Source organism: Amphiura filiformis, chromosome 16 (assembly GCF_039555335.1).
Source record: "Amphiura filiformis chromosome 16, Afil_fr2py, whole genome shotgun sequence".
Classification (NCBI taxonomy): domain Eukaryota; kingdom Metazoa; phylum Echinodermata; class Ophiuroidea; order Amphilepidida; family Amphiuridae; genus Amphiura; species Amphiura filiformis.
Genome location: NC_092643.1, coordinates 41,911,572 through 41,934,778, shown reverse-complemented (window position 1 = coordinate 41,934,778; position 23,207 = coordinate 41,911,572). Strand labels below are relative to the sequence as shown.

General features: G+C 36.3%; 1 protein-coding gene across 1 annotated transcript in view; it reads right to left on the bottom strand.

Annotated features, from left to right (window-relative positions):
* Nucleotides 1–23,207, bottom strand: part of LOC140136010 (uncharacterized) — a 117,141-nt gene that overhangs the window by 47,947 nt on the left and 45,987 nt on the right. The window contains exons 16-19 of the mRNA XM_072157719.1: nt 22,251–22,417; nt 21,922–22,057; nt 18,010–18,153; nt 17,176–17,277 (exon numbers count right to left, since the gene is read on the bottom strand). Of these exons, the coding sequence (XP_072013820.1) occupies nt 17,225–17,277; nt 18,010–18,153; nt 21,922–22,057; nt 22,251–22,417 (500 nt within the window). The 3' untranslated portion in view covers nt 17,176–17,224. The remainder of the gene's footprint in view (nt 1–17,175; nt 17,278–18,009; nt 18,154–21,921; nt 22,058–22,250; nt 22,418–23,207) is intronic.

Sequence of the window (23,207 nt, the reverse complement as noted above, 5' to 3'; positions counted from 1 at the left end):
TAAATTGGTAGTACCTACAATCCCCGAAATATGTCTTGAAACATTAAAGCGTCTTTAGGGGAAAATAAGTCCCCCCACTCCCCCGTGCAATGTTGAAACGTGCAAATGTGTTCAGCGTGTCTCCAAAGTGTCGCAACATTGAATGATGGGGGGTGGGGAAGGAAAAATGTTAATTGATGGCCCAGCTTTCTTCTAATTCCAAATATTGAACATTTTTATCCACATTAAAAATACACTTTTGATTTCATTCAAGATGCCTAAAGCGTTTCAAGGACATTTTCGGGGATTGTCTGAGGCAATCGCTAAAATTAACATCTGATTTTAATCTTTTGGCTATAACTTTAAAACTACTTGCAAGAATCACTCCAAATTTTCAATGAATATTAGTTAGTGCATAAGCTATGATGTGGATATAAAATAAAACAACTAATTGTATCAATTTTGACTATATCGCCCTGCACTACAAGCAGGTTGCACCCATCACCTGTGTATGTCTACAATCATAGATTGAATACAATAGCGCTCTTTTCATACATACTAATCTTACAGATGTGAGTGATCAGCATGATATAGTTCAATGCATAGGTACCGCGTGAAAAAATTTCCATGACTATTTATTAATAGATAGGCTATGATGTGGGCACAAAATAAAACAACTAATCTTTTATTTAGATAGTAGTCAAATAATTCTTTTGTACTGCATCCATTTGCATATCTTCTGGAGCGTGCCTATAGAGGAGATGATTTGAACTAATGACCTTATGTGCAAGCACTCTATAAGTAAATACTTATGAAAACGTATGAAACTTGAACGTGGGGGTGTGTGGAGGAGGGGGTTACACGATAATCGATTATCGATTTTCCTCCACCACCCTCAACCACACAAATATAACCCCCTAATCATCCTTAGCGACTGCGATTGAACATGACAGTCTGTGATCATCATTTCCGTGTTAGGTTTTAGAATTTAATTGAATATTGACAATTAATTGATCATTGATTGACAATTAATTGATCATTGATTGTCGGTTATCGACTGTCTATTACCCCCCTTCCACCACCACCAACAACTCAAACACTGCTTAACAACGACATCTACCGGCGTGGCGTGTTAAATAAAGACTGTGATCACGAACTCCTATCTGACAATTGCTATATTGCCCATATTCATGACATTTAAAGATGTCCGGATCTACGTGTGTCTTTATTACAATTAAAAAAAACAATCAATTATCATGCCATAGATAAATTAGGGTTTTAAAACTTATTTTCGTGTTTCACAATGTCAATTGTCATGAATATAGAAGAAAAGTTTACTGGTTTGAATAAGTCACACACAAAAAAAGGAAGAAAAAAAAGTGAAACTGTTGGGGCTCGAACCACTAGCCTTTCGTTTCACCGTCTGAAGTACTATCCATTACACCACGCTGTCATGTTGAAATAATTACGGGATTCCGTGATATATGGGTGCGCATTGCATTCTCGTGATTATGAAAATGGTAAATCTCGACAGACGATTTACATTTGCTAAAATCAGTAAAATGTAAATAATGTTAGAGCTAACAAAACGTAAAATAGTAAAATTAGATGTAGTTTTGAACAAGCTTTCAAACAAAACACTTTCCAAATAAAAGTTGACACCAAATCGGCCTAAATTATGAATTTTGTCAACGGTTTACCATTTCTAAATTAAAGAAACTCCTTGTATTAATATTCAGTATTAGACTATGGTAAACCGTCAAATCACTATGTGATTCAATGGGACGATTTACAATCGCACTTTACCATTTCACGCAAATAAAATGATCAATTTTAAAGATATTTCTGCATGAGTAGGCCTACTTCATGAGCGTACTAATGCGATTTTTTATTGGTTCGTTTTTGTTTTGTTTTTTTGCTTTGGGGAGGGCGTTGATCTGAAAAAGGTGAAAAAGGTCGTTTTTGACTATATTGCCCTGCACTGCAGCGTTCACGCGATACATATCGACTGGACTATATCATGCTGATCACTCACATCTGTAAGATTAGTAATGGTTGAAAAGAGCGCTATTGTATTCAATCTATGATTGTAGACATACACCGGTGATGGGCGCAACCTGCTTGTAGTGCAGGGCGATATAGTCAACATTGATACAATAAGTTGTTTTATTTTATATTCACATCATAGCTTATGCATTAACTAATATTCATTGAAAATTTGGAGTAATTCTATCAAGTAGTTTTAAAGTTACAGCCAAAAGTTTAAAATCAGATGTTAATTTTAGCGATTGCCTCATACAATCCCCGAAATATGTCTTGAAACATTAAAAGCGTCTTTAGGGAAAATAAGTCCCCCACTCCCCGTGCAATGTTGAAACGTGCAAATGTGTTCAGCGTGTCTCCAAAGTGTCGCAACATTGAATGATGGGGGTGGGGAAGGGGAAAGTGTTAATTGATGGCCCAGCTTTCTTCTAATTCCAAATATTGAACATTTTTATCCACATTAAAAATACACTTTTGATTTCATTCAAGATGCCTAAAGCGTTTCAAGGACATTTTCGGGGATTGTCTGAGGCAATCGCTAAAATTAACATCTGATTTTAATCTTTTGGCTATAACTTTAAAACTACTTGCAAGAATCACTCCAAATTTTCAATGAATATTAGTTAGTGCATAAGCTATGATGTGGATATAAAATAAAACAACTAATTGTATCAATTTTGACTATATCGCCCTGCACTACAAGCAGGTTGCACCCATCACCTGTGTATGTCTACAATCATAGATTGAATACAATAGCGCTCTTTTCATACATACTAATCTTACAGATGTGAGTGATCAGCATGATATAGTTCAATGCATAGGTACCGCGTGAAAAATTTCCATGACTATTTATTAATAGATAGGCTATGATGTGGGCACAAAATAAAACAACTAATCTTTTATTTAGATAGTAGTCAAATAATTCTTTTGTACTGCATCCATTTGCATATCTTCTGGAGCGTGCCTATAGAGGAGATGATTTGAACTAATGACCTTATGTGCAAGCACTCTATAAGTAAATACTTATGAAAACGTATGAAACTTGAACGTGGGGGTGTGTGGAGGGAGGGGGGTTACACGATAATCGATTATCGATTTTCCTCCACCACCCTCAACCACACAAATATACCCCCCCTAATCATCCTTAGCGACTGCGATTGAACATGACAGTCTGTGATCATCATTTCCGTGTTAGGTTTTAGAATTTAATTGAATATTGACAATTAATTGATCATTGATTGACAATTAATTGATCATTGATTGTCGGTTATCGACTGTCTATTACCCCCCTTCCACCACCACCAACAACTCAAACACTGCTTAACAACGACATCTACCGGCGTGGCGTGTTAAATAAAGACTGTGATCACGAACTCCTATCTGACAATTGCTATATTGCCCATATTCATGACATTTAAAGATGTCCGGATCTACGTGTGTCTTTATTACAATTAAAAAAAAACAATCAATTATCATGCCATAGATAAATTAGGGTTTTAAAACTTATTTTCGTGTTTCACAATGTCAATTGTCATGAATATAGAAGAAAAGTTTACTGGTTTGAATAAGTCACACACAAAAAAGGAAGAAAAAAAGTGAAACTGTTGGGGCTCGAACCACTAGCCTTTCGTTTCACCGTCTGAAGTACTATCCATTACACCACGCTGTCATGTTGAAATAATTACGGGATTCCGTGATATATGGGTGCGCATTGCATTCTCGTGATTATGAAAATGGTAAATCTCGACAGACGATTTACATTTGCTAAAATCAGTAAAATGTAAATAATGTTAGAGCTAACAAAACGTAAAATAGTAAAATTAGATGTAGTTTTGAACAAGCTTTCAAACAAAACACTTTCCAAATAAAAGTTGACACCAAATCGGCCTAAATTATGAATTTTGTCAACGGTTTACCATTTCTAAATTAAAGAAACTCCTTGTATTAATATTCAGTATTAGACTATGGTAAACCGTCAAATCACTATGTGATTCAATGGGACGATTTACAATCGCACTTTACCATTTCACGCAAATAAAATGATCAATTTTAAAGATATTTCTGCATGAGTAGGCCTACTTCATGAGCGTACTAATGCGATTTTTTATTGGTTCGTTTTTTGTTTTTGTTTTTTGCTTTGGGAGGGCGTTGATCTGAAAAAGGTGAAAAAGGTCGTTTTTGACTATATTGCCCTGCACTGCAGCGTTCACGCGATACATATCCACTGAACTATATCATGCTGATCACTCACATCTGTAAGATTAGTAATGTTTGAAAAGAGCGCTATTGTATTCAATCTATGATTGTAGACATACACCGGTGATGGGCGCAACCTGCTTGTAGTGCAGGGCGATATAGTCAACATTGATACAATAAGTTGTTTTATTTTATATTCACATCATAGCTTATGCATTAACTAATATTCATTGAAAATTTGGAGTAATTCTATCAAGTAGTTTTAAAGTTACAGCCAAAAGTTTAAAATCAGATGTTAATTTTAGCGATTGCCTCATACAATCCCCGAAATATGTCTTGAAACATTAAAGCGTCTTTAGGGAAAATAAGTCCCCCCACTCCCCGTGCAATGTTGAAACGTGCAAATGTGTTCAGCGTGTCTCCAAAGTGTCGCAACATTGAATGATGGGGGTGGGGAAGGAAAAAAGTGTTAATTGATGGCCCAGCTTTCTTCTAATTCCAAATATTGAACATTTTTATCCACATTAAAAATACACTTTTGATTTCATTCAAGATGCCTAAAGCGTTTCAAGGACATTTTTCGGGGATTGTAGTATGAATTGATACAACACATTGCTACCTAGTATGAATTCATACATTAAATTGCTTAACACCACCAAGGAAGGACGGGTATTATTGCGAGGCTTGTTGGAAACCCCTGGCAAATTTGTTAAAAGGTATAGATACGGCACGATTTAGAGTAAAGAAATTACAACACATTGCTAGCCTTTAGTAGTATATTACATATTATGAATTCATACAACACATTGCTAACATTGACTAGCATGAATTCATACATTAAATCGGTTGTACCTAAATTACATACAAAACATTTCAAATCATTGGCTAGTATTAATTCATACATCAGATTGCTACCATTGACTAGTATGAATTTATACATTTAATTGGTAGTACCTAGTATGAATTCATACAACACATTGCTAGCATTGACTAGTATGAATTCATACATTGATGGTAGTACCTAGTATTATTGGGTGATTTTCTGCAACATGTGTGTTTTTACCTCAAATTTGTCCAAAATGTACACTTTTATATATCGTGAGAGAATGATTTCAATCTATTCAACCAGAATAATCCGCGTACATGTACCTTGGAGCAACCAACGTTGCGGTCAGTACCACGGACCTTCAGCTGGGTTGTGATGTTATCATGTTATACACCTTGAGACCCGATGACGCAGGCCCTGTGACGTCATTTGGCGAGGTAGAGTTCGGATGGTTCTGTCCCTGGCGTGTGAGAGGTTGTTTCTGAGTCCTCCACCACGGTTGAGGGATGGTTGTTCTGCTCGCACCAGATGGCTTCTTTAAATCCCCGTTCGTACCACCGTGCTTCGCGGTCGAGGACTTTAACGTCCTCTTCGGCCACCTCGAGTTTGCTGGCATTTATAAATTGAAAAACATTTTCAATTGTTTCATTTTACGTTACAAATCACGGCATATTGTTGATTGGGTTCATCTGCTTCACAATATTGTACGTATTGTCTCCAACACACTTCCCCTAGCGGGTCAAAAACAAATGTTACAAATTGCTCAGAGGTGCTTCAAGACGAAAAAGAGGCGATCTCTCTAACGAATTCTTCTCTTTCTATTTTCAACGTTTCTATGATCTCAATTGCATCATTGAGCTGTTTTTCAAGTGCTACGTTTCGTCTTTGATGGTCTTCATCAACTGACGACGCCGATGAGCTTAATTCATTCGGCGCATCATCGCCGCATTCAACAACCACCTGTTTCTCCGGGGCGATATTTGCCAATTGCAAATTGGTCACGTTAGACTCATTCACCCCTTGAACCGATTCCGTGTTGTTGGAAAGAAGTCCTGGGTAGCAGGCGTTGACGAATCTGGCGACTCCTCTGGCAATACTGTCTTCCGCGATTACTTTAGTAGCGGGTGGCATTTTGAGTGATGTGCGTATTATCAACGGTTCGAACGCTTTCGCGCGTTTCCACGTTCCTAGTTCGAAAGAGAAATTGTGACCAAAATTCTTTGACGGGAAAGCTACTTTGCAGTCCGTCCGTCCTAGCATGGTTGGAAGTTGGCATTCTTCTGCGAAGAACATTTTCAGTTGTTCGTCGGGGTCTGCGATGGTTACGATGTCTTGCATAGACCCGAAACTAACTGACATCACGTACGGAAATAATTGCACCTGAGCGGAGTTGCCGTTATTTTCTCGACCGATCAACTTCACCACGTCGGCTCCGTTGGTCTCGTCCAGACCGACGGGGATAGGTACCGCCATCTGAATCTCATACGCGTAGTTGGCTGCCTTGCTGTATGAAATAGGTACTTTAGTACGGTAATAGTTCAGTCCGGCCCTCACTGATATGTCCAAAGGTTTTGGATATTGATTGAATTCTTTCTTTTCACACATGACATAAGTGAATTTGACGCTGGGGTGAGACGGTAAAAGCAGTTTCTTTACTACCAACTCAAGGCGTCGGCACACTTGTTCGTCGCTCAAATGTTTCATCACGCTATTTTCTAAGTGAGTTTGAAGTAGCGTGCGAGCTTCTTCCGGGTTACACACTACAACTGTCAACGCTCCTTTCTCGGCTTCGACGAACATGAGATGCGGGAGCCTATCTAAACATCCGTTTTCGATTTGCGGGAGATAGAGTGGTTTGTAACTTTCCACCATTACTTCTGGCTGCGGTCCGATCAATTCTTTAACGAGGTCTTCCAAATCATCCGCCGTCGGTATAGCTGGATTGACTCCTTCGTGCACATCCATATAGCTGTAGGTATTTGCCATGTCGGAATCCGTTGCAGCGATATGTTTCTCCGAGTTCGTACCACTAGGAGAGTTGGGAACTTCCCAAAGGGCCATGTCGAGCTCATTGTCGAGAGTTTGATTCTCGTCAAAACATTCGTCATACATCGCCTGGGCCAGTTTGCTGTTGAGTAAGGGCATCGTACCATGCGATTCCATTCGAAGGTTACCGTTCTTAACTAGTTTCATTAATTCTGCAATAGATCTACTCTCGCTGAATACGTAGAGCCTAATGATTGTCTTCACACTTTTACCTGCCTTTTTTACTATTTTTCGTCATTGTGGGCGTGTTTAAAAGATTGCGCCAATCAGAAAGCTGGAAATACCAGTAGGAGGGGCGTAGAATCGATGCTGAATTGGTCACGTGCACGTGCCCCCTTGCCCCCCGCCCCCCCTTGACCCCGCCCCCCACCTCCCCCCCCCCCTGACCCCGACCCCTGTCGCTACGTCACTGCAGAAATGGAAGAGAAAAATAATTCGAGAGAACGGGATTGTCAAGTCACTTGCTGGTGTTGCGTCGTAAGACGTCAGTTTGTGGAAAGGTCCATTTTTCATTCCGAGTATAGTGCACGCGCTACGGCTTTTTTTTTCGATTTGGGGATTTGCACGGTTTTAAGAGGATAGTAATAATAATAATAATAAACAAAGATTTAATATAGCGCCCTATGCAGAAAAGCCTCAGGGCGCTTTACAGATAAAACAATGCAAAACCTTAAAAACTACCAAAAATAACTTAAACTTACACATGATACAACATGATAATATATACAAAATACAATAATATTACTATAACATGAGAATAGGCAAATTGTTTTTAAATCAATACAAGTAGCAAGTAATATAAAATGTACAAATTAAAATACAAAATATGATATCATACAAAACACATTTGGTGATGTGACCGGCACATGAAAAAGCATGATAACCCAGGAGAGGAGAGGTTACCAGCACTTGCACTCTCAGCGAAGATCAACAGCACCTTGCTCCCATTGAATGGTAAGTTGGGCTGGGTGTTATTAAATGCACAATATAACATTATACAAGAACAATAATACAAAGTATGGAAGTAAGCGAAATGTGACCGGCACATGAGGCGAGAAATAACCCAGGAGAGGAGAGGTTACTAGCACGTGCACTCTCAGCAAGATAAAGGCAACAGCATCTTGCTCCCATTGAATGGTAAGTTGGGCTGGGTGTTAATTGCACATTATAAAGTAACAAATAAACAATAATATAAAACAACGAAAAGAATTAATTGCGATGATTTCAACAACGAGATAATTTCGCCGGGAGACTCAACGAAACAAGCAAAATTCTGTTAAGAACTATTGGATGACTAAGAATATTCACTCATTGCTTATACTTGTTAGGACACTTACGAGGTAAGAAGATAAATCCTTACAAATTTTCTTTACCTGTCAAAAATTCTTGCTAACTTCCTTCACCTGTTAAATATGTTTTTCAAGCACTGACTGGTATATTGCAATTACTGGGTAGTGACAATTCATTGATGACATTCTAGTATGCATAGTATGAATTTTAATTTTTTTTCTTCGAGGTAAAGAATTAAATCCTTACCAGCTAATATTTTTGGAGGCAAGAAAATAAATCCTTACCAATTTTCCTCACCTGCAAATCACAGCCTAGTATCAAATTACGATCACTGGCTGGTATGAATTCATACATCATATTGCTAGCACTGGGTAATATGAATTTATACATCAGATTTCTAGCACTGACTGGTATGAATGCATATATCATATTGCAGTCACTGGGTAGTGAAAATGCATTGATAACATTCTATTTTGCATGGTATTCTTCACCTGTTAAATTTGTTTTTCTAGCACTGACTGGTATATTGCAATTACCGGGTAGTGACAATTCATTGATGACATTCTAGTATGCATAGTATGAATTAATGAGCATACATACAAAACCTTTTCGGTTAGCTAGTATGAATTCAAATTTCAGATTGCATTTTTTTTTCTTCGAGGTAAAGAATTAAATCCTTACCAGCTAATATTTTTGGAGGTAAGAAAATAAATCCTTACCAATTTTCCTCACCTGTAAATCACAGCCTAGTATGAATTCTAGCATCAAATTACGATCACTGGCTGGTATGAATTCATACACCATATTGCTAGCCCTGGGTAATATGAATGGTATGAATTCGTATATCATATTGCATCACCAGGACCAAAAAGTCCCAAAATGTGTGTTGTTTTTTAGGTTTTATACACCACTTTATTAAAACCTGAAAAACAACACACATTTTGGGACTTAGAAAATTTTTCAAAAAATTTCAACACACATTTGGGGACTTAGTCATTTTTCTTTAAAAATTTCAACACACGTGTATAGTGCATGCATATGTATTTTTACCCGACTCTATTAAAACCTGAAAAACAACAGACATTTTGGGACTTAGAAACTTTGTCAAAAAAATTCAACACACATTTCGGGACTTAGTCATTTTTCAGAAATATTTCAACACACGTGTTTGTTACTGTTTCATGAATGGGAGGTTTTAGGTAACTGGACGAGTATGGTTGTAATATGCGAGGCGCGAGAAGGTTTATGGAGTGATTAAATTCTGAAAGGTAGGTGTTACTAAGGCAGCCATGATATTTTTAAGGCCTATGTTAATTGTTTTAATAATAGAATTGTGTGTGCCCTAAATGTTGACTTATATAATAGCATTTCAAAATACTGGCTAGTATGAATTCATACATCAGATTGCAAGCTATGCCTATTACGAATTCATACATTAAATTGGTAGTACCTAGTATGAATTTATACAACACATTGCTACCATTGACTAGTATGAATTCATACATTAAGTTGGTACCTGGTATGAATTTATACAACACATTGCTACCATTGACTAGTATGAATTCATACATTAAATTGGTAGTACCTAGTATGAATTCATACAACACATTGTTAGAATTGACTAGTATGAATTCATACATTAAATTGGTAGTAGCTAGTATGAATTCATAAAACACATTGCTAGCATTGGCTAGTATGAATTCATACATTAAATTGGTAGTAGCTAGTATGAATTCATACAACACATTGCTACCATTGACTAGTATGAATTCATACATTAAATTGGTAGTAGCTATGAATTCATACATTAAATTGGTAGTAGCTAGTATGAATTTATACAACACATTGCTAGCATTGACTGGTATGAATTCATACATTAAATTGGTAGGGTACATAGTATGAATTCATACAACACTTTGCTACCATTGACTAGTATGAATTCATACATAATTTGGTAGTACCTATGAATTCATACAACACATTGCTAGCATTGACTAGTATGAATTCATACATAATTTGGTAGTACCTATGAATTCATACAACACTTTGTTAGCATTGACTAGTATGAATTCATACATTAAATTGGTAGGGCACTTCTCATCCACTTCCGGAAATGTTTTTTAAAAAAAGTATCAAAAAAATTTAAAGAAAAAAAATTCCGGATATTTTCTTTTTGTGAGTGCCAGACGGCCCCGACCAGCGCCGAATAGCTAACATTTTTGAAAGTTAGAAAATAAATCATTACCAATTTTCCTTACCGAGTATAAATTTAGGCAAAAAATTGCTAGCACAGGTTAATACGAATTCATAATTCATTCATCAAATTACTGGCTGGTATGAATTCATACAGAATACCACGATGAAAAATTTTGCGCATGCATGAATCCCAGGGTCTGCGATGACGCAATCACCCCAAGTGTGATATGCTCACGGAATTGCTGGTCGGGCAGCAATAACCCGTGCAGCTACCGGTCCGCGATCGGGGGGTCCGCGAGCGAGGGGGTCAAAGGTTCGAATCCCGGGGGTGCCAAGTCAAAATTCTTCTTCTTCTTGAAAAATTCGGATCTTCTTTGACTTCCGATATCAAAAAGCGTGGGTCGGTGTTAGGGTTAAATTGGTAGTACCTAGTATGAATTTATACAACACATTACTACCATTGACTAGTATGAATTCATACATTAAATTGGTAGTACCTAGTATGAATTCATAAAATACATTGCTACCATTGACTAGTATGAATTCATACATTAAATTTCCGGAAATGTTCTTAAAAAAAGAATTTAAAAAATTTAAAGAAAAAAAATTCCGGATAATTTTTTTTTGTGAGTGCCAGACGGCCCCGACCAGCGCCGAATAGCTAATATTTTTGGAGGTAAGAAAATAAATCATTACCAATTTTCCTTACCGAGTGTAAATTTAGGCAAAACATTGCTAGCACTGGTTAATACGAAGTCATACATAATTTTGCAAATCACAGGCTAGTAGTGTGAATTTATTCATCAAATTATTATCACTGGCTGGATTCATACAGCATTATTGCAAGCACTGGGTAATATGAATTCATATATCACATTTCTAGAAGTGACTGATATAAATTCATATACCATAACATTCTATTTTGCATAGTATGAATTAATACATCACATACATAACTTGTTAGAACACTAACGAGGTAAGAAGATAAATCCTTACAAATTTTTCTTACCCGTCAAATAAATTCTTGCAAACTTCCTTCACCTGTTAAATTTGTTTTTCTAGCACTGACTGGTACATTGCAATTACTGGGTAGTGACAATTCATTGATGACATTCTAGTATGCATAGTATGAATTAATGAACATACATACAAAACCTTTTCGGTTAGCTAGTATGAATTAACATCAGATTTCATTTTTTTTTCTTCGAGGTAAAGAATAAAATCCTTACCAGCTAATACTTTTGGAGGTAAGAAAATAAATCCTTACCAATTTTCCTCACCTGTATAAAATCACAGCCTAGTATGAATTCTAGCATTAATTTACGATCACTGGCTGGTATGAATTCATACACCATATTGCTAGCAATGGGTAATATGAATTTATACATCACATTTCTAGCACTGAATGAATTCATATATCATATTGCACTCACTGGCAGGGTTGTCACCAGGACCAAAAAAGGTACTGCTTAAAATATTGAAGGCGAAGCGTAGCGTGCGAAGCTCTCGCGCCTGAAAATATCTTTTTAGTGAAATGACTTAGTCCCAAAATGTGTGTTGAAATTTTTTGAAAAATTGTCTAAGTCCCAAAATGTGTGTAGTTGTTTTTCAGGTTTTAATAGAGTGAGGTAAAAATACATATGCATGCACAATACACGTGTGTTGACATTTTTCTGAAAAAGTCCCGAAATGTGTGTTGAAATTTTTTGAAAAAGTTTTCCAAGTCCCAAAATGTGTGTTGTTTTTCACGTTTTAATAAAGTGGGGTAAAAATACATTATGGAATAATAATACGCGTGTGCTGATATTTTCAAGAAAAACGACTAAGTCCCAAAATAAAATGTGTGTTGAAATTTCTTTAAAAGTTTCAAATGTGTGTTGTTGTTTTTCAGGTTTTAATAGAGTGGGGTAAATATACATATGCATGCACTATACACGTGTGTTGACATTTTTCTGAAAAATGACTAAGTCCCAAAATGTGTGTTGAATTTTTTTGAAAAAAGTTTCAAATGTGTGTTGTTGTTTTTCAGGTTTTGAAATTTTTCTGAAAAATGACTAAGTCCCGAAATTTGTGTTGAAATTTTTTGAAAAAGTTTCTAAGTCCCAAAATGTGTGTTATTTTTCAGGTTTTAATAAAGTGGGGTAAAAATACATTATGGACTAATAATACGGGTGTGCTGAAATTTTCAAGAAAAACGACTAAGTCCCAAAATGTGTGTTGAAATTTTTTTTTAAAGTTTCAAAGTCCCAAAATGTGTGTTGTTGTTTTTCAGGTTTTAAACCGACGTGGATAGGTACCGCCATCTGAATCTCGTACGCTGTCTGTACTTTGGTATGGTAATAATTCAGTCCGGCCCTCACTGATATGTCCAAGGTTTTGGACTAAGAAAGAATAAAATTTCGGAGGTTTAAATAATTATTATAACTAGTTTCGTTAATTCTGCAATAGATCTGTTCTCGCTGAATTCTTGGAGACTTTTGATTGTCTTCACACTTGTGCCTTCCTTTTATACTATTTTTTCTTCATTCTGATTGGTCCAATTCGTCATTCACCCCACCAACGGCCAAAAAGTGCCAATTAAGGGCGTGATTAAAAGATTTCCCCTTAAATTTCATTCTGATTTGTCCAATTCGTCATTCACCCCGCCAACGGGAAAAAATTGCCAATTATGGTAGTGATTTACAGATTTAAAATGTGCGTAAACTAAAAAATACAATTTTGAAGGTTTAAATAATTGTTATAACATTAGTTTTGATACGAAAATCCTCAAATATCGGAAGTTTAATTATACATTAAATTGGTAGTTCCTATATACACCATAACATTTTGAAATCACTGGCCAGTATGAATTCATACATTAAATTGGTAGTACCTATGAATTCATACAACACATTGCTAGCATTGGCTAGTATGAATTCATACATTAAATTGGTATTACCCAGTATGAATTCATACATCACATTGCTAGCTTTGACTAGTATGAATTCATACATCAGTTTGCAAGCTATGCCTCTTATGAATTCATACATTAAATTGGTAGTACCTAGTATGAATTCATACAACACATTGCTAGCATCGACTAGTATGAATTCATATATCAGATTGCAAGCTATGCCTATTATGAATTCATACATTAAATTGGTAGTACCTAGTATGAATTCATACAACACATTGCTACCATTGACTAGTATGAATTCATACATTAAATTGGTAGTAGCTAGTATGAATTCATACAACACATTGCTACCATTGACTAGTATGAATTCATACATTAAATTGGTAGCACCTAGTATGAATTCATACAACACATTGCTAGCATTGACTAGTATGAATTCATACATTAAATTGGTAGTAGCTAGTATGAATTCATACAACACATTGCTAGCATTGACTAGTATGAATTCATACATTAAATTGGTAGTACCTAGTATGAATTCATACAACACATTGCTAGCATTGACTAGTATGAATTCATACATTAAATTGGTAGCACCTAGTATGAATTCATACAACACATTGCTAGCATTGACTAGTATGAATTCATACATTAAATTAGTAGTACCTAGTATGAATTCATACAACACATTGCTAGCATTGACTAGTATGAATTCATACATTAAATTGGTAGGGTACCTAGTATGAATTTATACAACACATTGCTAGCATTGACTAGTATGAATTCATACATTAAATTGGTATTACCCAGTATGAATTCATACAACACATTGCTAGCATTGACTAGTATGAATTCATACATTAAGTTCAAGTTGGTACCTAGTATGAATTCATACAACACATCGCTAGTATTGACTAGTATGAATTCATACATTAAATTGGTAGTACCTAGTATGAATTCATACAACACATTGCTAGCATTGGCTAGTATGAATTCATACAACACATTGCTAGCATTGACTAGTATGAATTCATACATAAATTTGGTAGTACCTATGAATTCATACAACACATTGCTAGCATTGACTAGTATGAATTCATACATAAAATTGGTAGTACCTATAGTATGAATTCATACAACACATTGCTAGCATTGACTAGTATGAATTCATACATTAAATTGGTAGCACCTAGTATGAATTCATACAACACATTGCTATCATTGACTAGTATGAATTCATACATAAAATTGGTAGTACCTATGAATTCATACAACACATTGCTAATAATAATAAGAAGAATAAGAATAATAATTTATTTCTTATATAGCGCAGTACAATATAATATTTCAAAGCGCTTTACAATAAACATGATAATAACTCATGATACAAATTTATACATGGAAAGCAAATATATAAATTACACTGGTTAAAAACTATGCACATATAAAACCAATTAACATGATTAATAACAAGATTAAAACCTATACCAAAACACTGCATAAAGATAAGCTAACATTGCACATTTAACGAGCGCAAGTACACTGAAACAAACCAAAAATAATATATGTGCAAGGTAAAGCTTAAGTAATCATTTAAAAATACAACATAATTACACAGGAAAAATACAGTATCGAAACGCAGGGAACCAAACTGCGGGGGTAAAGACAATTAAAAAGTCGAAACGCAACGCAGGATCATAAATAATGACCAAATAAGGCTCCTATGAATTATTAAAAGCAATTTGAACAAATGTGTTTTCAGCTGACTTTTGAAATGTGCAACAGATGAAGATGATTTAATGTGAGCCTGAAGTTTGTTCCACAGAAGGTGTGCAGCATTACAGAAAGCCCGCTCGCCATAAAATTGAGTTTTACCCCTTGATGGTAGACGGAGAATTGTATGTGATTAAAAGATCGGCAATATAAGATGGAGCAAGAGCATTTAAAGCTTTAAAAGTGATAAGCAATATCTTGAACTCAATACGATACACAACAGGGAGCCAGTGGAGATCGAAAAGCACTGGCGTAATGTGATCGCGATATTTGACCCTTGACACCAATCTAGCGGCAGAATTTTGAATTCGCTGCAGCTTGGCAATGTCACACTGAGGAAGACCAAATAAAAGACTAGTACAGCAATCCAATCGCGAAGACACGAAAGCATGAACTAACCGTTCTGTTGCGTTTTGGTCAAGATATTTGCGAATCTTACCTATCCTATAAATGGCAAAGGAGGCAGCTTTAGACACATTTTTAAGGTGATCTTTCATATCAAGGCTCTCATCAATGACCACACCAAGATCACGCGCTGCTTTTGATGCACTAATGGCTGAGTCTCCAATGGCAAGAGGTGGCAAAGAAGGTGTATTTATAAAACGAGAACAAAGATGGATAACTTCCGTTTTAGAGTCATTTAGCATTAACTTATTGCACACAGCCCATGCTTTGATATCAACACATTTCTCAAACTTGTTTATACCGTCGAGACGCTTTGATGGATCTAAAATCAGATACAGTTGTGTATCGTCCGCATATATCATGTGACTCAAACCGTGGGCTGCAATTATGTCACCTATAGGTGCCGTATACATAGAAAAAAATAAGGGGCCACATACCGAGCCCTGTGGGACACCTTCATCAAGCGGGTATCCGTCAGATAAAATACCATTGATATCAATGCACTGAGTACGGCCTTGTACATATGAAGAAAACCACTTCAGGGCAGTGTCTGTGATGCCGTAGCGTTGACACAAGCGCCGAATAAGAATCTTATGATCAATTGTGTCGAACGCAGCTGAGTAATCGAGTAATATCAACACAGCTTCTTGATGTTTGTTTACTGCCCGAAGTAAGTCATTCTGCACACGTAGCAAGGCCGTCTCAGTGCTATGAAATTTACGATAGTCATTGCTAGCATTGACTAGTATGAATTCATACATTAAATTGGTAGTACCTATGAATTCATACAACACATTGCTAGCATTGACTAGTATGAATTCATACATTAAATTGGTAGTACCCAGTATGAATACATACAACACATTTTTAAACATAGCCATTTTGCTTACAACACAGCCATTTGAAGAAAACGACAACTCCAATTTTTATACAACTTTCACAAATGGAATTCTAGATATCTAGATCCTTAAATCCTAGTATAAATTCAGGCAAAACATTGCTATCACGGGTTAATACAAATTCGTACATACTTTTGCAGATCACAGGCTAATGAATTCAAGGCTAGATACCTATATTCCCCCCAAATATTAATTGAAAAAATCAACTTTATCCCAACTATGTCCAAAAACTAACCAGTCTACAACAAATTGGGTTCTATTTTAATCAATTACTATGCTATGGTTTATAATACTGGAATAAGAACAATAATTCAAGTTATACTTTTTTGTCAACTGCAAAATGGTCGGTAAAACGCGTTACGGTAACACACGTTTCACATTTTCTAGCCATATTGTTGATACATGATATTCAGTTGTAAAGTTAAAATAAACTGTTTTGCCATTTTTAGGAAAATAGAAACTTGCTACCTTTGTTTTTATATACTGCAAATAGTACATCGAAAATGTAAAAAAAATTACTCGATATACTGCCAAAATGGGCAATTTCGACCCCCTCTTCTGAAAAAATTGTTAAAGTCATTGAAAATTATTCGTTGTTGTAACATACAAATACATTTACAACCTACCTGAGTCTTCCTCTCGGTCCATATGGTTAAAACGGGTACAACTTTGTTTTTAACTGTCTTCGAGGACATCTACTTCTTCCTGTAGGATATCTACTGCGAAATCTGAAAATAGTTTAAAGATAAAATGTGTATGTAGATATCTTCAGTCTTCAGTGGCTTCTTATAACAGCTCGTTGAGCTAAACTGGAAGTGGGTTGTTTGGACCTCGCAGTCGGTGCGGTGCTAAAAACATAAATTTGGTGCTGTACATCAAAAGGTGCGAGTAAAAAGTGGGCTGGCTGGTTTAAAGTGTCTTCAGGCTGGCCGGTGGCGAAATAGCACTGATTGAACTCAGTGCTATGGGCTTGAAAGCACAGATGGAGGGCGCACACACAACTGATTCGGGGGGATTGTTCTTGGAAAGAATGAATAGTTGTAGACATCTATAGTTGCACTGGGCTGGCGATAACACAGGGGATGGTTATGCCGGATGGAGGATGTGATGCACTGGTAACAGGGAGGCAGGCCGATGTTGACAAGTTGATATTGGATTTTAAAGAACATAACGGATTGGTAGTATAGACGTCTGACTTGAAGGCTGTCCCAATCAAGCTTCTGGATCATTTCTGAGACAGAGGAGATCTCGGAAGACAATATCATAAATATGAAGAGCTTAAACCGTGTTAAGTCCACAAACCCATGTTTCTGATTTACCTGTGCAATATTGCAATGGGAGGTCAGTATAATTACAAAGAGAACAATAGTCTGCATATTGTTAGGCACCACTCATTGCTGTAATGTCAAACTTGTCATTGTAAAAAAGTGGCTATTGTATTACAAATCTGTAAAACTTACCTGCTGGATTTAACTTCGCCCATTCTATTGGTTCGCTCCATTTACCTACGATTTCCAGGACTCCTGACTCCACCGAAGTGCATTTGAACACCTTGTTATATTTAAATGGTGGCGGTGATATGACTACTGGTACTGGTTCACCGCCTGAAATATTAAATGATGTAATATCGCTCAAAATGAAATTGTGAGTGCAATATGCGTTGTACAATTGCCATTTTGACTATGTTAAAGCTATTAACACAACTTTCAAATTTTCCTATTTCAGCCAATTTGGAACACAGCAGTCAGTTTGGTTCCGCTATTTGTGTGGAGGGAACGTAAACCAAAATGGCTGCGGAGCAGAATAAATCTTTTTCCCGATGACCCCTTTTTGCAAAATTGTGTACCAAATAACCCCGTTTTTATATTTTTGTTATACCCATGACCCCCTTTTCAAGATACCCATCACCCCCTTTTCAAGCCACATTCTACGGTCGTATATCGATACGATAGTCCCCTACTTCTCTATGTCGGTAGGCACATACGCCACTTCTAAAGTTGAGTGGCCCAGACTACTATGTCTGGGAACCGTAAGTGAAAGGCGAAATTTGAATATGGATATAAGAATATTATTTACAGAAGTACCAGGGAAAATGGTCTACTGAATCTGAGAACAGCCGGGCACACGCAACAGGCAATATTTTGAGCTTCTATGTGCCAATCAACAACGTGCAGAAAAAAAAACCATGCGTTAACCCAGTTAATAAACAAACAATACCGGTACCATATTTTATAGAGCTGCTCTTATTTCCATGGTCCAACAGTGAACTAGACCTTATGCGCCAGCAGTACCCTAACTACAAACTCTGCCAGACTATCACTACAAATTGTCTTGTATAATTTGTAATACCGTAGAAACCCGTCTATAAGGAATAGAAGCGACTGTGATGATAGCATATTTCACGCTAGCGCCCTCCACAATATTATATCATTATGGAATTTGAGCAAATCATTTACCGACACAAGCAGGTATACAATGTATTATTTTATCTTTATTTCGCATCTCACGAGCATAGCTCACTTGGCAAGGCATAAGACTTTGGTTCTTTAGATCGGAAGATGGTGAGTTCGAGCCTCATCACGGTCACACAAACTTTTATAAACAAAATATTGTTCAAACTTTTCATTTATATTTTCTTGCATTTTCTAAAGACTCCTTTCGTGATCATTTTTTTTTCATATTTAGTTTAATTTATTCTATTGTTTTTCTTTTATTGTTTCTTTTCTTTGTCTTTTTTTTCTTGTTTAATTTTATTTTTTCTTTATTTTCTTTGATTCATATAATATTGGCAGGATAAGGAGCGTGGGTAACTAAAGACGCATTCAGTGATTTGCTCATCGGGACGATCGTAAAAATCATCAAAATTCACCTTTGTCATTGTCATAGATGTGGTAACATAGCCTGCTAGTGGTTCAGCAGAAAACCGTGTGACACATAATATACATTTGGCTACATTTTATTATACGATAAATACGAATTTATTAAACATGGTAACAAATATTCTCTAGCAGATCGGTTATACGATGGAACTGGTAGGCATAGGCCTATTATAAATTCGGGATATTAAATATCTTCCTGACGAGACAGATCTGCGCATGTGGTCAAAGACGATTCCTTACTAGCCACAGACCGTCCGCTGGAATTAGTTGAATCGCTATGGCTGTTGGTCGGACCTCTCATCTCTCCACATCGATTGTGACCTATCCCCGACATTGCCCTTATGAACTCACATCCTCCTGTTTTATTCCAATACGCTGGCGAAGTTACGTAATAATCGGATTAACTACCATAGCAATAGGTGAAAACAATTTTTGAATATACCGCGTTATACGTAGAGCGTGTTTATAGTGAGCCAGATTATCCGGTATTTAGAGTATAAGTACATCTTATACGGTATTGGTCGCCACTATAAACAGACCAATAGCGCTATTTGCCGCACATATTATACGGAACTGATATCCTTCGATATCGATGGATATTGCAGTATATTCATTCCGTATACGGCCACTATAAACAGACAGGGATTAACGATACCGTTATTCAAGGAAGTGGAACAGGGTTGTATAACTCTCCCAGCTCATATTTATCACTGTAATAACACATCACCTACAAATATGGTACAGTACTGTATCAATAATGTTAAAAAATAGGCCGGTATCGTTGCGACGGCAAACTATTTGAAACTGTGAAAATATTTGTGCCTCCCACATTGCATTGCGGTGACCTCGAACACGCAGAGTTCAACCACCTCGGATTCAGAATAGCGCTATTGGTTGCCACTATAAACAGCCGAGATAACGGATAAGTCACATTCCATCCTAATCCCATATGCGTATAAGGATACCGTATAAATACCGTACACCACTATAAACACGCTCACTGATACGTTCAGGCGGTACCTCTTCATTGAACCATATCATGCTGCACCTGTAAGATCTTTGAAAAGACCAGTATTGTATTCAATCTATGATTGCAGACATACACAGTACAGGTGATGAGTGTAACCTGCTTGTAGCGCAGCGCGATATGTTCAAAATTGTTTTCACCTATTGCTATGGTAATTAATCCGATTAATTACGCAACTTCACCAGCGTATAATGGCCGAATAAATTCTGACCATCACTTGGCTTGTTGGATTCGTCTATACTACAATTCGCTGTCGAAGTGACGTAATAATCGCAATAACTACCATCAAGCAGATTGCACTAATCACCCGCGTATGTCACCAAACATAGATTGAATACCACTCTTTTCATAAATACTAATCTTACATGGCGAGTGATTAGCATTTCTTTGACAACTATGGTTTAATGCATAGGTGCCACGTGAACGATGAAGTGCAGGGCTATATATTCGAAATTGTATTCATCAATTGCTATGGTAGTTAATCCGATTAATTACGTCACATCGACAGCGAATAGCCTATAGTATGGGTTCAAGTGGAACAAAAATAGTGTATGTCCATTGCTAGCTATGGTAATTAATCATGTTAGTGTTTACATCACTACTTCGGTGAAGACAAGAGAAGTGTGCCTTCTCTACCAACGCCTGTGATATAACAGGTGCAAGCGAAACAAAATTGAATGACCAGAATAGTTTCCTTTGTCAGATGAATTGATTGAAGTTTTTGAAGACACTCTATTCTTGATGGGACAATAGATTCAAATATGGAATAATTATTATTCCTCATCTATTTTTTTTTTATTGAAAAAACTGCAATTGTGGCAACAGAACAATATTTATTTTGATTTCATTTCAAGTAGAAACAAAATCGTGCTTAAGCCAAAAACGCACCCTACCTCAAGAATTGGGATGGCACAAAGGTGCAACATAGGTTTTTATTGCAAAGACGAGGACAGACAAGTAGTTACAACACATCTGTCTAACCGTGGGTTTCGCTATTATTTAGAATAAATGCCTTTACTAGTTTCTATAAAACCACAAAATTACTAAAAAAACTATTAAAAAACTATAAAAAAAAAACGCACCTAAAATTAAAAGTAGAAAGGTAGATTTGAAGAAAGATAAAAAGAACATGTCAAAAAGTTAAAATTAAACGAGAATGAAAAAACGGAACCGGTGCCCGGACCATGCTCTCTTCAGCATGTCTTCAGTTCCAAAGTCTGACGCTCTATCAATTGAGCTATACGATCCTGATATACGAAACAGTCGTTATTATGTCAATACAATTGATTGGTGTTACAACATACTTAGATGGAATGCATAGCCACCCAGTGCCAGTATATATTTGCTCAAACTCCAAATACAACAAGCAACCAATTTTATTGAGGGCGTTTCTTAGGTATATCCTTGTAGACGGGGTTTTACGGTATTTTTCATTCCATTTTTCTACTCCTGGATTCTACACTTACCTATGTTGAGGATCAATGCTTGGTGGTTCTCTTTAAATTCCTTCACAACCATGCTGACAGTATCAAAGTCTGTTATGCAAATTATGCACGTGATGTCATCTCTAACGCTATGTTTTAGCAGATGCACCTGTGAACTCTTCAAACAAAAGGATCATAAAAACTCAAATTATAACAAGTTTAATTTTAAAAGGCAACTGCAGGAGGACTTACATCTCCGTTTGTTGTAAGGCAGATTTGGGGAATGTCACGCAGTCACGGAAGTAAATTTAACAAACAAATCAGTTATAAAATACTTCAGACTTTACTAACAAATGTGACTTCTAACTTACCTTATTCACTTTTTTGATGAACACAGTTGGTCCACGTATGCCATCGGCTGCAGTACATTTCTTTAAAATTCCTCCTTCTTTCTTGAAATATTCGAAGGAATTCTTCTCATCTCCTTCTAACAAAGTTGTGCACATTCTTTGCAAGCTTTTTCCATCCATGTCAAGGGCTACACAATTAAAACAATACAAACGATTCCAAACTTAAAGGAAGTACAGACTTAGAGGAGTACAGACAACAAATTATTTTGACAATGTCCAAATATCTCGAGAATAAAGGTATGGATCTGACGCATTTTTTGCAACTTTGTAGACCGATAACATAGGAATGATGCTGTATACTTTTTCGACCTATATCATTTTTATTCAAGATAAGGGATCATGTTGAATATCTCCAATTTTGAGTAGGCTTTATCACCCATTGTTCTTTACATAATAAGGGATATTCGATGACGCAATTCGATGACGCAAATGGTACCTGGTTATCTAACTGATTATTAAAAAGGGAGGTCCCAGCGGTGAAATCACAAACAATTCTTTCTTGACGAACCCTTCGTTTTCAAAAAGTCATGTTTTTGTAATCAAAGTAGCATACCATAGAGAGGCTCTGGATTGAATCAGAACTTTGAATTTCGAAAGGTTTGTCTAATTTTAGACACAGCTACTATTCCGCAAACCTTGTATTAGTCATATTTTTAGCGCTTTTTTTTGATGAAATTATCTTTTTTTCATACATTTTTATTACACGTTCCTCAACTACAACTCAAATTTGCCGCCAATATTGACAAGTGTCAGTGTACATATAGCAATGATTTTATGCAAATGAGATTACGTTATTAAAGGTACTCTGATACTAATTGGTATGTGTTTTGAAAGACAAAGGTACAAACTTTATTGATCATAAGTAACACTCATGCATGAGCGGAGATAAATAAATATTATTGACCAACCCTCGTAAAA